The 12,956-nt window shown below is 29.5% G+C and overlaps 1 protein-coding gene across 3 annotated transcripts in view; it reads right to left on the bottom strand.

Annotated features, from left to right (window-relative positions):
• Positions 1-4,596: 4,596 nt before the first annotated feature.
• Positions 4,597-12,956, bottom strand: part of LOC111679347 (Down syndrome cell adhesion molecule-like protein Dscam2) — a 113,480-nt gene continuing 105,120 nt past the window's right edge. Inside the window, exons 28-33 of one of the 3 annotated variants that reach the window (XM_046948978.1) lie at positions 10,159-10,474; positions 9,297-9,460; positions 7,220-7,465; positions 6,823-7,110; positions 6,379-6,592; positions 4,597-5,992 (exon numbers count right to left, since the gene is read on the bottom strand). In XM_046948978.1, the coding sequence (XP_046804934.1) occupies positions 5,695-5,992; positions 6,379-6,592; positions 6,823-7,110; positions 7,220-7,465; positions 9,297-9,460; positions 10,159-10,474 (1,526 nt within the window). In that variant the 3' untranslated portion in view covers positions 4,597-5,694. Of the gene's footprint in view, positions 5,993-6,369; positions 6,593-6,822; positions 7,111-7,219; positions 7,466-9,296; positions 9,461-10,158; positions 10,475-12,956 lie in introns of all 3 variants that reach the window. The other 2 variants (XM_046948980.1, XM_046948981.1) reach the window with 2 other exon arrangements.

Raw genomic sequence — 12,956 nt, 5'->3', positions numbered from 1 at the left:
AGTTAATGTGTTTAATTATCTTCTACGGAAGATAAATGGGGACTAATCACTAAACTAAGTCTAAACAAATCCAATTAATGTCTAAATCTGATTTATTTTAAAAACAATGATAAAATGTACTGCAATCACAAATTGGTCTTTGAGTGTCTAAATATGATTGTTTATAAATTTATTTTGATGTTATATTTCGTGCGATCAAAAAATGTTTTCTGTTGTATTGTATTTGTCTGTACTCAGAAAAGATTCAAAAACACTATAATATGATTCGAAAATAACTCTAAAACGTTCAGTAATTTAGCTCATTAATGACTCAAATAAGATGAGTTAGAAACGATCAGAACTGGGGCACATAAACGACTCGTTAAGAAGAGTCGCGGGTAGGATACCATTTCTGCTGAAATATGTTTCATTTATGATCACAAAATTAGCGCTTAATGATCATTTTAAGAAGATTCACAAATGATTTGAATATGATCAAAAACTTGGTATGTATGTTTATATAAATAAATATTTGTGTTGAAGTGGAACGAGATGCGTATGTGGAATATGACGATATGCAATATTACTCATACTCACCGTACATTTAATTAACAATACTTAGATAAGCCCTAATTCTCCTGTTTAAAGACAGTCTAAAATTTATATCAGATAATTGGCGTTAATATTCTGAATATTATTTGTACAATGTACTCGTAATACGATTTGTTTAATGACAATTTTTTTAACTTTTCAATATTTTTATTGAATTGCTAATTTAATTAAAAATATATAAAAAAACTTTTTGATTTAGGTTGGGTCTTCTGGGTATAATAAATTAAAAAAATAACTTACAGAAATCATTTCAATAATAAAAAAAAAGTTCTATTGTTTTAAAGTTTGTTTTGTTTTTATTTTTTATTTAATTTCATTACGTTTTTTTCCTCTTAGTAACCTTAAATAAAATTACAATTTACACAACTAAAACTTTAGTTTAAATTTTAATCTCCTACCTCAGACATTTGCATTTTAATTTGCCATTTTATATTTAATTAATATTGTTATTTTATATATTTTTTTTTAATTTATACATATATGTAAGTAAATTGTTAAAGTTTATTTATTTAAACATATATTTTTTTTTGTAATCATTATAATTATAATATTTATTACTATTTGTTATTAATACAAACATTTTTAATTCCATTGTTAAAATAATATAAAATTTTAATAGTTTCTATTTTTTGTTGTTGTTAAATTAAATCGTAATGTGTATAAAAAAATGTTTAAATAAATTCTAATTCAGTTTGTTGCATAAATACTTAGTATTTAATTAATATAGATATATCATACATAACTAAATATTTACGTAAAAAGTACTTATTTAAAATTATACACATACACACACACTTTCACTAATTTATTTACTTACATATTAAAATATTCTAATTACAAAGAAAAAAAAAGTATTTTCACAATAAAAATAGTTGTTGTTTGTGTTTTTTGTTTAATTAATATATAATTTAAATACATAATATTTTACAAAAATACTTGTAAATTTAATGCACGAATAAATGCAACAATAAACTGTCAAGCCAAATGATACAGATTTATATATATATTTTCACTCACAATTACACACAGATACACTCACTTACTCTCATAAATACTTATAGTTACTATTGTAATAATTTACATAAGTTTGTTAGTTTTTGTATTTTTTTATTTGGATTTAGTAGAAAATAATACACCATTTCCAATTGTATTTATCAAAAAAAACTTAAATTATAATTTATTAATTTAAATATTTTTGAATTGCGAAATTCAGAAATTTTTAAAGTTTTAAATTAAATTTCTAAACTAAATTAAAAAAAACTTTCACAATTTGAAATTTTTTAGAAAAGTTTTACAAATGGTGTATTATTTATTATTTTATGGTTTCTGGTTTGAAACTTTATTTTCAATGCATTTTATTTAGTATACGACTTTAGATAATAATACAATTTGTATAGTTAGAGTGTTTGTTTGTATATTTAACATAAACTAATTAAATGTAATGTACATAAAGTCAAAACACACATACATACATAATTGCAAAATTGTGATTGTAATTAATTTATTCCATTTTACTATGTATACATCACACTGTACATTTGTATGTGAATAAATGAACTAATGTTAATTTTTCACATTCAGTATAATTTTATTGAGAAACATATGCACCCACCAAAATTAAATTTTTAATAAAATTAAACTGATTAGAAATCATTTGAAAATAATAATTATAATTGTTAATATTTTCAAATGTTGTGCAATTTGAAAATTGTATTTGTATGTCAGAGAGATTATGGATTAAATATAATTTATGTAACTAACTACAACACAGTTTTATCTAGCAGAATTTCATATTGGATTTAAGAACATTAAAAAACCATTTACATAATTATTTAATTATTTAATAGTGGTATTTAGAAAAAATTATATAATAAACCAAGTCATAAAAACAATGACCCTACAATTACTTATAAAAAATAAGATTATACAGTAGGATGTACTGTGAAACATATTTTGCTAGAATATATTTTAAGTAATATCGTTTTTATTTTTCTTGTGTTCAATACATTAATACGCATTGATTAAGAGGTATTTCTATTAAAGGTTAAACATTAATAAATTGAAATCAAATCAGGTTTTGGAGATATATATCGTGTCCTTAAATCTGAAACATTACAAAGACATCTTTATTTATAAAATCAGTTATTTCATATGAAAGTCTAATCCGTCGACATAAAAATAAATATTTAACGTTTTTGTCACATCTGCATGTTTCTGTTATTAGGACGCGATATCTTAAAACACTGATGTGATAAATGAATTCTAAGAGCAGATTCGTATTAAGCGACGCTTAATTTTTATGCATTTGTCCTGATGTTTATAAAACCCTAAAATACTAATACCTTAAACTAAAACAATCCTTATTATCCTAGTCGATTTAGCTATGTCTGCCCGTCTATTTGTCTGTCCGTCTGTCTGTCTGTCTGTGTCTCCATGTAAAGCTTGTATGTATGCTGCAGTTCGCAGTTTTCAAGATAATTTTATGAAATTTTGAACATGCTCATCTCTTGTCCCAAGAACGAATGCTATTGTTGAAATCGAACACTTATTTCGCCTAGCCCCCGTACAATCGTATCCCCCGAATATGACTTTTGGGCTCATAATTATATTAAATATTCTATTATGTATATAACAAATATCGGCAAACGTAATTTTTATAGAGCTTTTGATGACACTACACTACCCTCTCCCTTTCAGAAAATAACTTGAAGGTCAAATTTCACTTATAAACACTAAAAACACGATTAAATTTTACATAAATGAAGTAGACTTAAATGCATCTACCAAAATTTATAAGGCCCATTTTTACCCGTAAACTCATATGACCCTTTTATAGAAAATCTCTTTTATATAAAAATATATAAAAGTATTTCGAAATTAACCCTTTAACTATCATAGGCAAATACACATACTTACCAGAAAAATGTTAGTAAATATATCTGTTTAAGTTACATATAGTGCGAATCTGTCAACCGATCTTGACAACTTTATTTGCAACCGACACAAAGGACTCAGAAGATACCCAGGGCAACAATTTCGTTTTTCTATCTAAATCTATTGCAACCAAAAAAAAATTTAATTGATTCAACCAAAAGAAGAATTTGAAATATTGAAAAAGTAGCTATTTGAACTCTTTTGGAAAATTTATACTACAACTAATAGATGAAAAATTACACTCATTTGATTAAAACCCTGTATAACCCTCTAAGTTCGGCAGTACTTGAACAATAAAAAATCCAATTTTTTATTGGTTACGTATGTGTAATATTTTAAAATTCAATGTTACTTATACTCTCCTTATATTCCATTTACAGTTGAAAGTGTTTTTATACCCCCCTACACCACTATAGTGGGGAGGGTATTATGCGTTTGTGCTGAAGTTTGTAACACCCAAAAATATTGGTCCTAGACCCACCTTAAAGTATACCAATCGGCTCAGAATCACTTTTTGAGTCGATTAAGCTATGTCCGTCTGTCCGCCCGTCTGTCTGTGTGTCCATTTAAACCTTGTGCGCACGCTACAGGTCGCAATTTTCAAGATAATTTGGTTCAAGGACAAACGCTATTGAAAATGGTTGAAATCGGTCCATTATTTCGACTAGCCCCCATACAACCGTACCCCCGAATCGGGCTTTTAGGCTCACAATTACGTTAAATGTTTTATAATGTCAACAAAAATCAGCAAACATTAGTTTTATAGAACAATAAATGACAATACTAATTATTATAGTGATCGGGCCTCATTTGACCCTTGCCCCTATACAAACTCCCCTTCAGAAAATAACTTGAAGGTCAAAATTAACTTAAAATTACTAATAAAACGATCAAAATCTACATAAATGACTTTGAAGTAGACGTAAATTCATTTACCAAAATTTATATGGATAGGCCCATATTTACCCCTTCTTCCCTATGATCCCTCTTGAAGAAAATCTCTTTTTTGTCAACAATAAGTAAAAAATTTCACAATAAAATAAATTAAATGCTTTATATAAAAAATCCACATTTTTAACATACTGACTGGTGTAGGGTATCATATGGTCGACAATGTCCGACTATAAATTCATACTTGTTTTTAATATACATTCTTCACATGCTTACGAATTTTAAAGTTTTCTCAAATGTCTGAATTCGTTGCGATTTAGATTTTATCAAGATTCAAAGTTCATATATTCATCAGTATTTAGAGTTTATGTCTTGAATTTTGAAATTCCCTATGTTATTGTATTATAGTTTTAATACAAGTGTAATGATATTCAAAAATGTTCTGTAGTTAATGATATCTCAAAAATGGTATCTGTCATTTTTTGTACATCTTTAAAATCATAATGAAAAAATTAGAGAAACTCAAGAAAATTAGCTTTTATTATTTAATTCTCAAAAAAAAATTTCACTCACGATACTTGCACGTAAAATTTTATTTTTATTTTAATCGTTATGAAGAAATTGTACATTTATTTTAAAACTTTTATCACCTCTTCGAGATGGCACATATGCCCAAAATGTTTTGTCAAATAAAGTTTTTTATGTAATACTTATGAACATATATATGTATATAAATAAAGAAATTTAATTATAATTTATATTTTAATCTTTATTGAATATCACAACATATTTAACAGTGTTTTTTTGTTTTCTTAATTAAATTACCATAAAATATTATACAAAGGTTTCTAAAAACAATAGAAAAAAATGTCAATATTTTAAATACTTATAAAATTATTATTTTTTAAATTAAATATATATAAATGTACTATAATTATCGAAATATTTTCGAGTCTTATTTATTGTAATTTATAAATTATAATAAGTTTGTATAAGAGCAGCAAAAAAGAGCTTTAAAATATTTAACTTACTTAGCTATCCATAGTATATATAGAGCTTAAAAACTATACAGTTTTTATTATATTTTGTTACTAGGTGAGTTTTGTTGTTTCTTATTTCTTCAATTTTTTAATATCTTTAGTTGCTAAATTTTGATATTTAAGTATTTTTTGCGTTTTGTAAATGCGTTTGTTTTATTTTGTTTTGCTCTTACTAGCAATCTTACCTTCAACTAACTTTAAATTGTTTTATTATTTGCAATTTGTGCTACGCTCTCTTCTAAACATGTATGGTAAATTCTTGACGTTCCTGTTCCTTTTTCTCATGATATCTTGCCAACAGTGAGGTTAATTCCTCTCTATCCACCTTACTCAATTGACCATCTTTATTTTCCATTACTCGTTGCACTTCCAAGTCTAATGCTCGTTGCTCATGATCACATTCAGCTTCACTGAACTCCCGAGAATCGATAAATCCCGATGGTGGTCGAAAACCCATATTATTAGCACCGGTCATAGCAGCGATTGTTGCTGCTATTGAGGCTGAAGTTTCCGAATTATTAACCTCACTGTCTAAGCTAAAGGTTGTGGTTGGTTATGATACCAAAGTAAAGAAGGGAGAAGAATGAGATAGAAAAGGGTTCTCAGTTAGTTTGGTATAAAGATAATATAAAATTTTTATGAAAAATAATTGTAATAATCAGAAAATTGTAATTTAAAAAAATTCTGGAGATATAATACAATAAAATAATTAGTTAGTAAGTTAGTTAGTTAGGTACTTAGTTAGTTAGTTTGTTATAGTCATAGTGCAAGACATATTCTTTAGTCTAACATTAATTTCTCTATTTTTATGAATTTTTCATAGTTATAATGAAAAAATATACATATATCTAGTGACTTCTAATCAACATTGAAATTCGTTTTTTTTTTTGGGTTTGTTTTGGGGTTTAGGTACCTGAACTACCTGTTGTTACTACCAGGACACAAACGGCGTTCCAAAGAATCCTTGGCGTTTATTTGCTGCTGCTGTTGATGTTTACGATTGCGATTGGCACGCTTATCGGCCGAAGAAGTAGAACCGACATTATCTTTGCCATATCTCTGGCCATTTAGGCGTCTATCCACAGGAGATGATTGATCATTATTCGATTCCGTCGAGGAGTCAGGACGAAACATATCTGTAGATAAAAATTAGCAAAAACAAAAAGAAACATATTTTTATAATATCTAATAATAATTTTCTGAAACCCGCAAACACAAAGCTCCAATTTTTAATTAAGAACCTATTAGTTTTTTAATTTTTCTCATCATTTCAATCGTTTGCCTTTGTGTTCACTGGGTTTTGTGTCCATATGTGTCCACAGTTTTGTGTATGTGTGAGTGTATGTGTGCTTGTGTGAGTACACACCTACTCCACTACGACCATCACTGTTGCGTGACTTACAAGGAACTCTATAAGTAGGCATATTTGAAAATTCAGTACTAGGACTAATACTCGTATCAGATTCTGATTCACAATGGCCTACGCCATTATTGCCACCACTACCAACACCACTGCTACCACCTCCACCACCACCGCTACTACTACTATTGCTTTTATTGCCACTACGGCCATTATCGTTACGTGATGATTTTTTCATATGACCCGACTGGGAGCCAATAGCCATAGTCATTGATTTACTTAAAGTCGATTCATCTGTAAGTGACAAAATTAGTTTTAAATATTATTTTCATTTCAACTATCTTCTTGTAAAGTAAGCAGAAATCTAAATAACATTTTGTTTTTACCCCCCCCAAATACTTACCATCTGTGTTGTAGTAGCGTTGCTTATGCCACGATGATTTCGATTTGACATGACCAAATCCTGAAGATGGCAGTAATGGATATGCAGTGGCATTGAGATTTTCTCCTTCCGGATGGCCAAATGTTTTAAATTGCATTGTGTAGTCCATGGGTGAGGCAGCAACACCGCGTGTTGGAGTTTTAGCGGGTGCTCCCGTCCGGCCACCATTTACGCTAAACGTGGCATATGGCGAAATCTCATACATTTCTATTTAGTTCATTCCGTCAGCCAAGTTACCACAATATTCCATAAGGCACGCAGTAAACGTTCCACATTATAATAATAAACATAAAATGAGAGAAAAAAAGAATAGAAAATGAAATAGTAGCTCAGACAAAGTATGGTTAAAGGAAACAAAAAATCCATTAAAAACCAGAATCATAGGGATAGAAAAAAATGAGCAGAGAAGTAAAAAAGATTTAAGTACTACGTGCTTCGTCAGGATATCACGTTTTTTCTCCGTTTGCTTTTCAGTTTTTTTTTTCATTCTATTTATTGTTTTTCTGTTTTTCATTTGTAAAGCACAAAAAAAGAGTTACAGAGTATATTATTCTAACTGCCAGTGGTTAGATTCACATTTTTTTATAACACATAGTTTTATTGTACTTGGAGTAACAAACAGTGTTTGAAATTTTGTTAGGAGCATTCATGTATCTGGACAATTTATGAAAATTTTTAAAATTAAATATTTAAAATTAATGTGACAAAAAAAGTCTGAGAATTACAGCTACACTTAAAATTTAAGGCCTTATCTATGTTGAGGGTGAGTAAAGGCAAAGACAATCTAAGACTAGATCCAAAAAATAACTTTCTGAAGCTAAGAAGAATATTTCCAAGGACATTTGAAACAAAGAGAATTTACATCTTCCGAGGAGCTGAAGACTAAGAAGAAACCTAGGAAGAAAAAGAGACCCCCTCTTTTATTATACAGTTGAAGTTAAGATATATGTACACGTGACATAAATAATCAGGATACAGAAAACTTTTTGTATACGAAAACAATCTTCCTAAGTATACGAAAGTATAAGTACACGAAAACAATCTTCCAAGTCTCAATAAGAAAGACTTTTTCTATACGAAAACATTCTTAATAAGGAAGACAGTCTTCCTAAGGAAGACTTTTTCTATACGAAAAACAGTCTTCCTAAAGAAGACTTTTTCTATACGAAAGCAGTCTTCGAAAGGAATACTTTTTCTATACGAAAAACAGTCTTCCTAAGGAAGATTTTTTCTATACGAAAAACAGTCTTCCTAAGGAAGACTTTTTCTATACGAAAAACAGTCTTCCTAAGGAAGACTTTTTCTATACGAAAAACAGTCTTCCTAAGGAAGACTTTTTCTATACGAAAACAGTCTTCCTAAAGTAGACATTTTCTATACGAAAACAGTCTTCCTAAGGAATACTTTTTCTATACGAAAACGGTCTTCCTAAGGAAGACTTTTTCTATACGAAAACAGTTTTCCTAAGGAAGACTTTTTCTATACGAAAACAGTTTTTCTAAGGAAGACTTTTTCTATACGAAAACAGTCTTCCTAAAGAAGACATTTTCTATACGAAAACAGGAAGACTTTTTTTCTATACGAAAACGGTCTTCCTAAGGAAGACTTTTTCTATACGCAAACAGTTTTCCTAAGATAGACTTCTCTATACGAAAACAAACAGTCTTCCTAAGGAAGACAGTTTTCCTGAGGAAGACTTTTTCTATACAAAAAACGTTTTCCTAAGGAAGAAATTTTCTATACAAAAACAGTCTTCCTGAGGAAGACTTAATCTATACAAAAACAGTCTTCCTAAAGAAGACTTTTTCTAAGCAATTTAATATAAAAGCAAAAAAATGAAAATCATAAAAACTGCTCATTTTCAAATTTAACTCACTATATGATTTTTATAAAACACATCTATAAGAATACATAACTATTCAACTAACTTCATTTTACTAGATTATTATAATCTACTCACACCCAACGTTAGTTTTTCATTTACTTCATTTAGCTTGTCTGTCTGTCCGTTCCATCCATCTCAACTCGCTCAACTTACCTGATTCATTTCCTTTGTCCACGGTTTTTACGGGTGAAGCACTATACACTTGCTGATTACGACGATTGTCATGGTCTTCTTTGTAGTCGCCTGGTAATGTTCTGGATTCATAACCCTCAGTCATGGGGCCACACAGTGTGCGACGATGTTTAATTGTTAAGGCTCTAAGGGTTAAACGCATAGACACAAACCAACACACATCAGCATTTAGATACACACACATATACAGAAATCCAGGAAATAAAACATAAACGTAGAAGAAAGAAAAAAATAGAAAACAAATATAATGGGTGCAAAAAAGAAAATGTTAGGTCAAAAATAAAGAAAAAATTGTTAGAAAATGGCACATAATTAAAAACGTGCGAATTAGTTGATTCTTTTAGTTTTTGTCTATTCTTTTTTTTTGTTCTGTTTTATATTTTTTATTATTTTTTTTCTTTTACAAGAACTTTAAGAAATATTAAGAAGTAGCAGGAAAAGAAATTGCCAAAGGAAGAGGACTAATTACAGAGCATACAAAAGTTAATTCGTTAGTTTTTCTTCTGTTAAAATAGTTGCTGTACAATATTTTATTGTTGACAGTTTAAGAAGATGATGGAGAAAAAAATTAATTAATTTTTGTCTACTAATTTTACAAAAGTTAAAAGATTAAAGCGTGTCTTTAATTGATAGTAATTTCAAAGAAAAAGGTTTAAAGAATTATTTTATTAAGAAAAGGGTAAAAGAAATTCAAAAAATTTAAGCAGTGTAACTTAAGTAATGTGCACACCTAACAAATTCTTTTTGAAAATTACGAAACAAAATCTTTTTCATATATTAATAAATAATCATCATTTCATTTTTAAGACAATTAAAAACTTACATCGTTATTATCGCTACCGTTATTATAACGATAACAATTAATGTCGATAACCAATCACCATTTGTTGGATTTGTTGCATTTATTAGATTGTTCATCAAGTCGTTTTCGGAGGGAAAGACAGAGGGTGGTGGTATTGTTACACCATCAATATTCGTTGTGGCAAAATGATAGTGTTCGGTTGTTTTTCCAGCATCATTTGTGGCTGAAATGCGCAATTGATACCATTTTGCCGGTAGAAAATCACAAAATATTAAATTTTCGCGATTCTCCTCTGCATTGGAAATGTCAGATGTTACAACCGTCCAACGGATGTCACCTACAGACACAAATAAATAGACAAAAAAATAAAACAGAATTTATAATAAATGTATAGAGAAAATATAGAAAAAAAATATAAATGAATGATTGTTGTTTGTGTATTTCAACAGATATATACACATTTATGTATTTGTGTGAACGCTACAATATTGCCAATTTAAAACGGAAATTCTTTTTATTTTATGTCAATGGTATTGATATTCCACAAATTTGTTCTAAAACAATATATGTATATAGAAATAATCCTTGAGGGCATTGGTTTCAAAATGAAAAATAGTGTTACATAGGAATATGCTTGTATTAGATTTCATGATACTTAATTCATTTATCAAACAAATTTTATGCTATTAAGTCTTGTAGATGTAATATTTGGTGAATTTATTATGCCTTACACCACTTTAGTGGGGAGGGTATATAAGGTTTATGCTGATGTTTGTAACGCACAATAATATTGGTCCTATACCCACCTTAAAGTATACCAATCGACCATAAAGTATACCAGTCGACTCAGAATTATTTTCTGAGTCGATTTAGCTATAACCGTCCTTCTGTCCGTCTATCCTTCAGTCCGTCCGTCTGTCTGTCTGTCCGTCCGTTTACAACACATAGATTTGTATGTTTCGCGTTTTCAGATACATGCACATAAAGTTTTCTTTTCTGATTACCCTTCAGGCTCTCTGAAGCTGTTCATCGATCCTGTCCTTCTTCGTCATATTAAGATATAAAAAGGCCGGTTTATTTAAATGACTTGCGTTTCGGTATTACAAATATGGCTCAAGTTGCTGTTCCAACAACTGAACAGTCGCCATCCCATCTATGTGGTTGTAAACGGATATGATGTTTTTGTATATCGGAAGTTAAGCAACGTGGAAGCAATTATTAGATATAGATAGCAAGAGTATTTGACCAACGTGCTTGTAAATGTACCGGCAAAACGAATTGGACGGTGATGAGTCGTTTATTCATTCGTTAGACAGGTGATCAAGTAAATTATTTTACTTCTTGTACTTCGGTTCACCTTAGCGGTAAAGTAAAAGCAAATCACTTGATCAACGTTATCGTTCCAGAGCAATATAGAGAAAGCTCTCCGTAAATACCTGTTTTTTTTGTACGCTGATACACTTTGTATAACAAATTTTTATACCCTACACCACTTCAGTGGGGAGGGTATATTGGGTTTGTGCTGATGTTTGTAACATACAAAAATATTCGTCCTATACCCACCTTAAAGTATACCAATCGGCTTAGAATCATTTTCTGAGTCGATTAAGCTATGTCCGTCCGTCCGTCTGGCTGGCTGGCTGTCCATGTAAACCTTGTGCGCAAGGTACAGGTCGCAATTTTCAAGATAATTGGATGAAATTTGGCACACAAGCTTCTTTTGGCCCAAGGACGAAGCCTATTGAAATCGGTCCATTATTTCGACTAGCCCCCATACAACCGTATCCCCCCAAATAGGGCCTTTTGGCTTATAATTATTTTAAATGATCTATTAACAAAAGTTGACAAAACTTAGTTTTATAGAACTTTAAATGACATTACCGATATTTGTAATGATCGGGCTTCATTTGACCCTATACAAACTCCCCTTCAGAAAATGACTTAAAGGTCAAAATTCACTTACAAACACTAATAACACTTTTAAATTCTACATAAGTAATATTGAAGAAGACTTAACTCCCCCTACCAACATTTTTAAGGATAGGCCATATTTTGCCCTACTCCCCTTTGAGCCCTCCTAAAAAAATCTCTTTTTTTGCCAAAAAAAAGTAAAAATATTCCGAAATAATGTTAAAAAAAACAAACCAAATGCTTTATTTTTTTAAATAATCCCCATTTTTAACATACATACTAACTATTGTAGGGTATCATATGGTCGGCTACGCCCGACTATACATTCATACTTGTTTATTATTTTTTTGTGAACAATTTCCAATCAGGATTGTGGCTAATGATAACACAGTTTATTATATGTTTAATTACAATTACTTAAAATGTGAAATTGAGTAATAACAAATTTCACTAGTTTTGTAAAATAAAAGGACTAGTACTGTAAAATACGTCTACATTGAAAGGACTTTAGTTGGTAGGGGACGAATCTTGCACGCAATTGACTAGATTATTTGATTCTCGAGTTAAAAAATACAACAATTTCTCTAGTTAGCCGTAGATCCACAAAAGTATATGTATTCTAAGTCCTTATTAAATTCTAAAACTATCTGGACATATCCATCTTTATGTCCGTCTGTCTGTTGACAGCGCGATAGGGTTTGAACGAAAAGAGTTTGAGTGTTCAAATTTTACAAAAAAATCTGTATAGAAAAGTTAGTTTGATATTGAAAATGGCCATTATCGGTAAACGTTTTCATATACCAAACATACAAGTGAGCCCCCTAAAAACAGTTTTTCCATTCACAACTGTCTACCAAATTTTATGAGAAGAGGTCAATAATTGACCCTGTTTCCTTACAGACAGCAGT

The sequence above is a fragment of the Lucilia cuprina genome, chromosome 4 (assembly GCF_022045245.1).
Source record: "Lucilia cuprina isolate Lc7/37 chromosome 4, ASM2204524v1, whole genome shotgun sequence".
Classification (NCBI taxonomy): Eukaryota; Metazoa; Arthropoda; class Insecta; order Diptera; family Calliphoridae; genus Lucilia; species Lucilia cuprina.
This window is presented reverse-complemented; position numbering and strand designations above follow the sequence as displayed.